This window comes from Urocampus carinirostris, chromosome 7 (genome assembly GCF_059441175.1).
Source record: "Urocampus carinirostris isolate Australia breed hairy pipefish chromosome 7, RoL_Ucar_1.0, whole genome shotgun sequence".
NCBI lineage: Eukaryota > Metazoa > Chordata > Actinopteri > Syngnathiformes > Syngnathidae > Urocampus > Urocampus carinirostris.
The window spans coordinates 45175358-45186934 of NC_142355.1; the positions used below are offsets into that span (position 1 = coordinate 45175358).

Consider the following 11577-nt stretch of genomic DNA (forward strand, 5'->3'; position numbering starts at 1 on the left):
GATGGCTGGGATGGGCTCCAGCCCCCACGCGACCCTGATGAGGATAAGCGGTACGGCTGATGAGATGAGATCAGATGAATATAAAGGACAATGGCGCAATTTGATGTAGTGTAGGTCGCAAATTTGACCACAGGGGGGAGTATGTCGCCGGCGCATAGTGATGACGTCAAGCCTCAATATCGTGGGTACGACTTTGTAATGGAAAAGGAGACTCTGAAAAGTACTTAAAGTACCGTGTCGAGGAGAGGCGAGATGGTACTAGTGTAATGTAAAAGCGTCATAATTCACACTAAGACAGACATTGGTTGCAGAGAACAGGACTTGATCGCACTTATTTGTGAAAGTATAGCATGAGCATATCACATAGTTTCATTTGATAAAAAGATTGCTTTTAGATATATTTGCAAAATTATTATTGTAACATTCACTTGACTGTGATAAATGCGTTTGTATATGACAGAAGCAAATACAGTGAGTTTGTGCATAATAACTTAGCAGATAAAACAAGCTGTATCACTCTCTTCATAATTTAAGACAGACCAATGTAATGGCCATTTCTGTTAGTGATAATGTGGTAAAAATAAAACATGGCGACTTGAGGAGGATAAATAAGATCAACTTGGAATCAAATGGTAGCAGATGATTTGAGGAGGGTTCACAGGAGCTGACAAAAAATTGGAAAAATTCCCAATCCAACCTCTTTTGATGCCACTGTAGGAGTTGACCCTGTTGTCAACCAAAAGAACCAGACCGCACAGTGATGATGAATAGAGCGAAAGGGCAGTTTGGAGGCGCCGAAGCTTAGCTCCGCTGTTGCCGTGACGTCCGTGCTCACAAAAGCTCAACACATCTGCCCTGAGCAGTCTCAGGTTATGCATTGTCTTCAATTGTGCTCCTGATCATCACAAAGACAGAAAGTAGGGCACAAATTTGAAGTTGAATAATAAACCTTTACCCCAGGCTTCTTTTGTACACCTGCTAACCGAGCGATGAGTATGATAAACTATGTTGGAAATGTGATTTTAGGTGCAACACTCACCTAGATGAATGGTGAAGCTTTCTTCCATTTGAGACTGTTCCTTAAACAACATGCCCCCAATATCTGAAGGTTCAGACAGCTGGCTGGGCTGCACTTTAATTTCCTCACTGGACAGGAACCATGCAAATCAGCAATGAGAATATTTGTAAAAATTGACGAGGAGTACTGTAAATACCACACCATAGTTTATTTTAGTAAGAAAAACATCTTATTTGGAAGTTTCAACTAGGCCTGGTTTGTGTCAACACTGTCAGACATCTGAATGCAATGTGCGAGAGAAAATTTAAGCCAGGGGTGTCACGAGTCATTTTAGGTTAAGACAGGGTGTCAAACTTACTCGCTCGGTAGAAAAAAAAACTCTCGGGGGCCGGATAGATAAAAAGAAATGAAAAGAGAGGGGAAGTGAAAGAGAAACAAGACACAGAAAAAGAGAAAAAAAGAGAAAGATAGAAAAGAGAAAAAGACAGATTATAAGAAATAAGGCGGAAAAAAGAGTGAGAAAGAAACGGAGAGAGGGGGAAGAGCGAAAGTGAGAAAAGATGGAGAGAAGGTTAGAAATAAGAGAAAGAAAACAAGAAAAAATAAAGAGTGAGAAAGTGAGAGAAACAGAATCGAGGAATAGAGGAGAGAGAATGGAGAAAGAGAAAAAGAATGGAGAAAGAGAGGAGAGAGAGAATGAACAAAGAAAGAAAGAGAAAGAGAGAAGGAATAAATCATTAAAATAACTTAAAATACTGGATCTGTAGTTTGAGAGTCATCAGCGGTCCGTATGATTGACACCTCTGATTAAATGGTGTTCTATTTTCAACAAAAAATTGTATTGTGCATGAAAACATACATAACCATACTTAATTTGGCTGCAGTTGTTGGATTTCTGCAGGTCTTCGTGCAGTTTAATGACCCATTCTTGATATTCCTGTTTCTGAATACAAGTCACTTGCTTTAGTTCATTTAGCCACTGGTTCTCCAGCACCTGTTTAAACACAAAAACAAAGAAGCTATAAAAGTGGGGCCGCATATTTGTACAATAAGCACGCTTCTGGTTGATATTTTTTTCACCTGCTTTGCGTCAAAATGCTGGCAAGCAACTGCATTCACATCATGGTCACTCAGTGTGTTCCCAAACTCATGCATCACTTTATCCATTTCCACAGCTTGTCTGACACACAAAGGGGTGTGAAGCATTAAAAATGCCAAACCTGCTCTTCAGACAAAATCAAATTTTTCAGTGTGTTTTATTTCTCTGTGTGACGTTAGATTATTTGATAGAATTTATAAAACGACATTACCAGAACTTGTGCCCCATCTCTTAATAATCCAAAGAAAGTTCTTTAAAGCTCAATAAAGTATTCAATATAACAATTGAAGTAATATTATTCAGTGTTGGTTTTCAGTTTAATTTGGAAACTTTTTATTTGAGATATTCCAATATATTTGTGAGTTAATAATTATATAATTGATTTTGTTCAGTTTGATCAGTTTCGATATCAAATAATAATAATTTTGAATAAATTGCATAGTCAATTACCTGCGATGTATGCTGATGGAGATTTTTCGTTTTCCGGAGTTCCGTTTAGCGTAGTGGATGACGTCACACGCTAAGCCAAAAGTTCGACAGAGATGGAAATTTTTGTGCCCAGGCATACACCACCTTGTGTTAGCGAGTCCACCTCCTCTCCGATTCCCGCAGCCGGGAATCGGAGATGAGGTTAGCTCCGGTAGCTACTGGTTGCTCCAGGTAGCTGGCGGGAGGTTTCAGACCGAGTGCATCCATTATCTTTTCACTTCGGTTACGCTGTCCTCCGCTTCTTCTTTCACCTCACTTTCGTCACTCGACATCCGTTAGCGTCTATGAGTTCGATAATACCGCTGCCACCATGTTTTATGTTAGATATTACGATTAAATGAAGACTCGCATACAGATGTATGTCACTCAGCTTTACCGGAAACTTCAATCTGTACATTGCAAGTTGGTGCCCCCCCCTATAACCTATCTATCTACCTTGGTCATATCCCTCAAGAGGGGTGACCGAAAGCAAGACACACACATACAATAACAAAGAAAATAAAAGGGTAATAAATAGCATAAAAACACACAAAAAGTTTTGGACCATGGCCAACCCAATTGCCCAAACAAGTTAAGCACCTCGGAGCCCAAGTTGGTGATGCTTTCGACCCTCCAGATGAAGTGGGACACCAGAAAGCGGCTATGTCACCCGGGTCAGGGTGACACAACACACTCTTTTGTTCAACAGCAGGGCCTGACAGCTTTCACTGGTTTACCCCTGCCGCATCATACGGGTGCCCAGCCCATCCTTAAAAACGCGTCCACAATCCCACTATCCTTTCACAACACCTCTCCACTCCTTTCTATCACCAACAAGAGCTCTAGCTTCCATTATTTTTAGACCTCTTTCCTGCAGTGCATTCATAACACCATCCATCCACGTCAATCGCGGCCTTCCTCTTGGTCTCCTTCCATTGACTTTGCTCTGTAGATCCTCTTCAACATTCGCTTCTCATCCATCCTCTCCATGTGTCCAAACCAACTGAGTACTCTCTTATCAACACGCTTGCTCAGTTCCACGACTACTCCAGTTCTGTCTCTCACAATTTTATTTCTCAGTCTATCCAATCTTGTCACTCCTAACATAGTCCTTAAACACTTCATCTCAAAAACACCCAACTTCCTTCTTAAATCTGTGTTCAGGCTCCAAGTCTCTGCACCATACAACACAGTCAGCACAATCACACTCTCATACAGTCCCCCACCCCCTATAACCGCCCGGGTGAAACAAATACGGTGGGACCTCGCTACTTTGCGGTTCCACGTTCGCGAATCTAAAAAATAATAATAATAAAATGAAATGATTAAAAAAAAAAATATATATATATATATATATATATATATATTTTTTTTTTTTTTTTTTTTTTTAATCATATATATTTTTTAAGCATTTTTGAAGGGGCGTCACTACTTCGCGGATTCTCACTTTGCGCGGGTGGTTTTGGTCCCCATTAACCGAGGGATTACTGTACATTGCAACAGTAGCGACTGGTTGCTCCAGGTAGCTACACGTTACCGTCCGAGATGCTAGACGTGAGCCAAACACAGCAACTGCACTTCCTGTGCATTTTGTTTTTCACCAGCACAGCCAGTTCGTCGGTCTTATTTGGTATAGAGGTCACATTTACCATGATTACGGACGGTACAAAGCCTTATAACGCCGCTAGGCTCGCGCATGCGCAGACGACTGGCAGCGCCAGTGGCCTGTTTGAAATGGTACTTCGTATCAATCTTGCTGTGGAATATTTTTAAGGGAAAAACCGTAGTTTGTAAGACGCAACCGTAACACCGTAGTGGGTTCAAGAAGACCGTACTCATTACGGCAAAACCGTAGTACTTGGCAGGAATGTTAATGCTCAATTCCAATTTCTGGGTGAAATCCGATGTTTTTGTGAGCGCGGTCACATTTCCATTTAAATGTGACTTGTATGCAAGCTCCTGTGACTTTTCTGCATCTCCTATAAGAACGCTACAAGTCTCCTGCATGCGTGAAGGAGAAGACATGATGTCAAACGCAATGTGCCCAGTGTTTACGGAAGTACACGTCGATGCTAATGGAGGAGCGTATCGAGCACTTTGAAAGTTTTTGTGCTACCGGAGGCTAAACAAGGTTGTTCCCCAAAGTATTTATTCAACCCAAAACCTCACTTTCCCTCCATTAAATGCTTTCTGTGTTTTTGTCTGCCATGGTTGTAGAGTTCTACGTTTCCTTCCGCCTCTCAATGACGTGCAGGTCGCATTAATGCGCCTTGACCGTTAACGCAGAAGTAGCATTCCAAAATATCACAATGTATCGGATTTAGGACAAAATAGTAAAATGGCCTGGGTCTGGTGTGAAAAGAAAAACCGGGTTTGTGCCATTCAAACAGACTTTAACAGATCAGATACAGGTCACGTCCATTCCAAAAAAATCTGCTTTCCTTGCAATGTGAACCTAGCCATAATGTGTCTCAACAGTGAACCTAAATTGTTAAATTAGCTTCCATATAAAGGATTCCTGAGCGACACACAGCCAAAACAGAGTCTGTTGGTGTGACACCTTGACTGTAAACTGCAGTGGGGAGTATGCTCTTTATAAACTGGTGCTACGTCAGCTATACGCGCACTAGACTTGACTCTGCGCTTATCAGAATCAGAAACACCATAGATGAGATTTGCATGACTATAATTTCATCTCCGAGCCAAACTGCATGTACTCATGAAAAGGGCCATGTGTGGCTCGTGAGCCATATATATATACACTCAATAAAAGAGCCATGTACGGCTCGAGAGCCATATATACTCATTAAAAAAGCCATATATGGCTCGCAAGCCATACGTTCCTGACCCCTGCTCTGCAGTATTTGAAAGTCAGTGTACTTGGCTGTTGCTCCCGATTACAAGACAGAGCAAAACATGAAGACAGTGTGACAGTTTGACAGCTTGACATGTTTTATCTGCGAAGTTTTAAAACCTAATTTCACTTGCTTCTGTCATTTACGCATATGTCACAGTCAAGTGAGTGTTACAATAATGATTTGCCAATATATCTAAGAGCAATTTTTATCACACGAAACTGTGTGATATGGTCATGCTGTACTTTCACAAAAAGGTACAGTCAAGTCCTGTGCTGAGCAACCAAGTAAACAAACAATCCACAAAAGTGCAACGAGCAAAAAACTAAAGCCTTATTAAATCATTGCCTGGGTGTTTTTAGATGAAGGAGCAGCCAATTTTGTATGCGAAAACATATACAGCGGGACCTCGCTACTTCGCGGTTCCACGTTCGCAGGTTCAGAACTTTGCGGGTCAAAAAAAAATAAATAGATAAAATAAAATAATAATAATAAAAATAAATTAAGCATTTTTGAAGGGGCGTCGCTACTTCGTGGTTCCACGTTCGCGGGTTCAGAGCTTCGCAGGTCTAAAAAATAACAGTAATAAATAAAAAATATATATATATATATATATATATATATATATATATATATATTTTTTTTTTTTTATTTTTTTTTTAAGCATTTTTGAAGGGGCGTCGCTACTTCGCGGATTTTCACTTTTCGCGTGTGGTTTTGGTCCCCATTAACCGCGATAACCGAGGGATTACTGTAGTTGTGTATTCATTCAGTTGTAAATCCCTCTACTTGATCATTTATTGTTGTTATTATTAACTCTGCATATGCCATGGTCCAAAAATAGATCAAATAAAACAGTAACAGGATTCCTTTGCCCTTTACCACATCTAGAAAACTTAAAATTTCATTGGGAAGGCCTATGTGTCCTTCGTTAGCATTGCAGCTCTAAATCCCTGAGGCTTGAGTTCAAAATTTTGGATCAAACCTTCCTGTCTGCAGTTTCCATATTCTGCCCATAAAATTTAAAATTATGGGATGTTCTGAATTGAATGTAGCAGTAGTCATAAGTGGACATGTTTATCAACGGATCAATTTGTACTACCGGCATTTGTGATTTTTTTTTTTTTTAGTCATACCGAATATATTTAATTTTTAATTTTATTTGTTTAGCTTGGTAACTATTTACTCATAAATGTAAAGAATGTAGCTGATTACACATTGAATGTTGAACCGTGCATTCATCTGCAGGACTCCATCCTTTGACCCACTTACCTCTCCTGTATTTTCTTGAGTTCCATGTCTCTTTCGCTGATGAGCTCGGATATACGGACAAAGTAATTGTGCTCCAGGTTGAGAAGTGTATCTGAGGCAGGAGAATGGATCAACTCATGGTAAACATCTGCAAAGTCCTCATCCCAGCTTGGGTCCTCAGGTTGAGCGTGCTCTAATGTGGTCTAAAACGATAACCGAAAAATGAAACAAAGTGTCCCCCATTCATCTTAGATGGGTTTCTTCAACATTCAAAATGTGTTTTTACTTCATGAACTACAAATGAGCTGCATGTCAAAAAAGTAAGATGTTTCTGAATATAGCGTTTAATTGTGCATAATGACCTATGAGGAAAACGCGTGCGTGTGCGACTTATGTGGCACTGGCCATGTATTGCATTAGTGGAGTAGTGTTGTGATAAAACTCCTGCTTGCAGGTTAGTGCTTTCTGCTTGCTTCTCTGCTTTCACCTACCCCAATAAGCTAACCACCCCTCCTGGCAGGAGCATAAAAGGAGCTGATAGCACAAGTGTCCTCTGCAGGTACACAGCCTCTCAATTGCCGAGGCCCATACATACCTCCTCCTAGCCACACATGGATATTGGTACCTTGCGGCACCAGACAAAATTGTATGGAATCTAAAGGTAGCAGGAGGCCACAGATATGTGGCAAGCAAGCATACAATAACCAGCTCGGTGGGCTTGCGGGTAGGGCGCCCGCTCCGAGATTGGGGAGGTTGCTGGTTCGTGCCTCAGCTGGGTCATACCTCCCTGCTTGGCATTAGGGAGTTTGGTCACCTAATGACTCCCAACACATCAGTTGGGTTCAAATGGACCCATGAGAATCTCATTGTAAGAATGTGAATTCCATTAAACTGAAACTGAAATAGAGTGGACGGGTCCTTTTCACAGAACCACCCCTCCCCTAGCCTTAAGGCAGTGTGGAATGGCAGCAGAATGTGGCTGGGAGTGCCTAGCCATATCAGGCATACAGGAGGCAGCAAAGTAACAGTCATTGTGTTGCTGGATGTGGCAGTGCATCACCTCATCAGCTTTTACTGATCAGCTCCACACCGTTTACCCCTGATGGAGAAAGACCTAGAAAAGTTGGTCTGAAAATCGGCTGCTCCTTCAATACTCCACAGCCATCAGAGTATCCCCAACTGCGTCCGAAAAAGAAAAAAAAATATGCACTTAAACATTTCCACCTGGAATGTTCACAACTTTCTGGACATGACTGAACCATTTAACAGACCTAATTGTGGGACCGATCTTGTAGCCCTTGACCTTGCAAAATATAACCATGACATTGCAGCCCTTAGTGAGACCAGGCTACATGGCGGGGAGTCCCTGACAGAGGTGGGTGTGCAAGGCATGTGTTGTATCCACGCTGTGAATTTAGCTATTAAATCCAAATTGTGCAGCATTTACTAGAACCCGCTGTTTGTGAGAGCAAGTGACTCATGACATGGCATGTTCCTCTTGCTGAGAAATGTTTTGTCACCATCATCAGTGCTTATGCAGCAACTCTGGACGCAGATATCAAAATCAAAGAAGACTTCTACAGGAGCCTTGATGCAGTAATACAGAAAATCCCCTCTACAGATAAACTCCTTATTTTTGGTGACTTCAATGCTAGAGTGGGCACCAAACATCAAATCTAAAACAAGGTCATTGGGCAGCATGGGGTAGGAAAAATGAACTTGAAATGGACATCAGCCGTTATCTCTGCGCAGAACATCAGCTGCTCATCACATACACTATTTTAGAGATGAAGAAACATCTCAGAAACACCTGGCAACACCCCGGATCCAAGCACTGGAATCTCCTGGACTACATAATTGTCGACCAAAAAGAGAGGCAGGACGTGTCCATCACTGGAGCCATCCGTAGGTGCGAAGTGCTGGACTGATCACTTTAAGGTCAGATCTACACTACATCTGGATAATCCTCCTTGTCTGACTCCGGAATTGGACAAGGAATTGTCATAAAGAAGCCTTATCAAACATTGCATTAAATGTAAATTGGTTTACTTTTACCTTTCCATTCAGATTCAGATTTACTATGTGTGTGTGTACCATTTACTTTCCCCACTCCTCCGAGTTACATGTCGAAGTGTCCTTGGGTAAGACATTAAACCCCTCGTGCCCCCAATAAGCAGGTTAGCGCCTTACATGGCTGCACGGCCACTATTGGGAAATATGAAGCACACTGTAAAGTGCTTTGGGAAGTATTAACTTGAAAAGTGCTATATAAATGCAGATCATTTCATTTCAAGTAAGCTAATGAATAGAGTCTAGAGCAGGGCTGACAATGTGGTGCCCACTAAGGACACCTGTTTTGAAAATAGCTCACCACTATTTGGACATTCTGATTTTCTAGTAGGAATATTCTTTATGTTTTGACCGAGTATATTTAACGCTACTTCCAATACTCAACCTTGTAATAACATAGAAACAAAAAAATAACATGATTAGTTAGGATACCCTAGTTAGTGTCTAAGGAATAATGCATACATTATGACCTGTGTCATACCTTACCTCTCCGTAAACTTTTGTCCAAGCATTAACTAGCTGATTAGCATCTGCATTTCCAATCGAGAGTCTTTGCAGGGCCATTTCTGCCTTTCTGTCGTAATCCAAAATGGTCTCTCTGTCAATGAAGTCTGACAGTGACACTTTTAATTCTACAGGGAAAAAAAAAAAAAGTTCATTTGGAATGTTTATCAAATGTAAGCTTGGCACTACTACATTATACGTGATTTGCTTAATGGGGTTCATTAATAAACACTCCTTGTGTTTATTATAGAACTTCATTCAGCAAAAAAAAGCAATTATCAATGTGGTGCTGAAGGCTAGAATGGTGCAAAGCAATCCCACCGTTTTCTACATAGCAGGGTATTTTATGCAGCGACATGAGACGTCCATGAAGGTCCCTGACGTTTTCATGAACGAGAAACTGCAACGGCACGTTGAGAACGCAGTTTTGTTTCCCGGCCGTGAACTCAAACACAAACTCCTTCTCAGTTGTGTTACTTGCTTTACCTTTGAATTTCTTCATTGTCTGGACGGGGGCAGCAGCAAATAAAACCAATGAACGTATTGTCAAATTGAATGGAATTTCGACGTTCAATACTGTATCGTTTATATCACGGATGCAGACACGCACACGCACCCACACCCACACACACACAGAAAAAAAACACCAGTATTAACCTGTTATCTTAGTTAATACATTAATGACTACATAAGGTAAGTGGCTTCTATTTTATGGGGTTACATCAGGGGTCTCCCACGTGGTGCACGTGGTTACCAGGTAGCTCCCTCAGATAACCGGAGTAGCCCGCAGACAGGATTTGAAATCAGCTCAACAGTTATGGGTCATTGTAATTTTCCAAGAATTTTTATATTTCTAATTCCCTACTAATCTCTATTTGCCTACTGGCTCTTCTAATTGATTTGCGGGGGCTCCGCTAGAAAGCCTTTCCAACTTGTTTAATCACATCTTCTGAAGTTGAGGGACGTCCCATTTTTTTGCTGGGCATAACACCCATCCGTAATGAATGAAAACTGCCATCTCACTAGGGATTGGTGGCTGGTGGCTCTTTTTTTTAATTTCCTGCAAAATGTACATTGAGCAACAGTCCATGATTCCGCTTTAGCGAATTCAAGCACACAAAATCCCTTTTCTGGTTATATGAACCCCATTTACAGGCCTGGATTTATTTATTTTTAAATCAATAGCCTAACAAAAAAATTATTTTAGTTACAGTGCCGTGAAAAAGCAAGTTGGGCCACCTTTGGCAGAGATAACAGAAAACATACAGTACATTTACGATCATTGGTAACGAGTCATTTCCAATGCTGTGGAATTTTGGCCAACTCTTCTTAGCAAATTGTTTGCAAATCTGCCATGATGTAGGTTTTTCGAACATGAACTGCCTGTTGAAAATCACACCACAGGATAGCTGCCAAAGGTGGCCCGACTCGCTATTAGGTTCACAATTCCTTTTTAAAATAGGGCCAGGTAGGTTGTGATATTTTTGTGCCTGAATAAACAGAATCAACATTTCAAGACTGCATTTTTTATTCCCTTGGGTTGTCTCTATGTGATATTAAAATATGTTTTGATGATCTGAAACCTTTGTAAGTGATACATATGCAAAAAGCACAAGACAATTTTCACAGTACTGCAGATTTAAAATGGCACCACTTTTGTCTTACTACCATCCAGAATTAAGGAGATATGGGGATTTCAAATGCGCCGAAGACTTTTGGAAAACCCCGTCTCCGTTGACCGCGGATGGGTTTTGAAAAGGGCTCACCCGTGATGGATTAATGTGATTTTCAGTTAAATTTGATTTCTATCTCACATGTTTTAGTGGCTAACTAGGCTTCTATTAATTACAACCTTGTATTAACATAGTAACAAATAGTTAGAAAATGATAGGTTGTTATTGTAGAAATGCATATCAAATTAGTAGCCCTTCTAGCCAATTGGAAACATCTGTTACATTATCTTCCTAATCCAAAATATTTATCAGTAGACAAAGCTTGAGTGTTGCAGCACGATTTTAATGTCGAGGTTTAAATGCCAGTCTCCTATTTTAATAAAGTTAATTTAGTGCATTTGTTATGCAGCAATGTCCTACTTGTTTTTACAAGACGCTCCACTTTAGCGCTTAATTTCGTGCGGTACAATGAACGTCGAAAGAAATGGTGCTCAGTTTTACATCTCAGCTCGCTTTTTCTATTTCTCTGAATTTATTCAACACACGGAAACATTAAAATAGAATTTACCCGTGCAGTTTTGCTTCCTGTCAGTCAGTCACGTGACCTGGCAGCTTCTTGCCAAGCCTGTGGCAGGAAAT

The 11577-nt window shown here is 40.8% G+C and overlaps 1 protein-coding gene across 5 annotated transcripts in view; it reads right to left on the minus strand.

The window, feature by feature from the left end:
* The window catches only part of ferry3 (FERRY endosomal RAB5 effector complex subunit 3), a 44018-nt gene extending 32441 nt beyond the window's left edge, over nt 1–11577 (minus strand). For 2 of the 5 annotated variants that reach the window (XM_088341090.1, XM_088341089.1), the window contains exons 1-8: nt 11507–11577; nt 9587–9770; nt 9248–9393; nt 6713–6894; nt 2099–2243; nt 1888–2012; nt 1040–1146; nt 698–895 (exon numbers count right to left, since the gene is read on the minus strand). In XM_088341090.1, coding sequence (XP_088197216.1) covers nt 698–895; nt 1040–1146; nt 1888–2012; nt 2099–2243; nt 6713–6894; nt 9248–9393; nt 9587–9767 — 1084 coding nt within the window. In that variant the 5' untranslated portion in view covers nt 9768–9770; nt 11507–11577. The remainder of the gene's footprint in view (nt 1–697; nt 896–1039; nt 1147–1887; nt 2013–2098; nt 2244–6712; nt 6895–9247; nt 9394–9586; nt 9771–11506) is intronic. The other 3 variants (XM_088341093.1, XM_088341091.1, XM_088341094.1) reach the window with 3 other exon arrangements.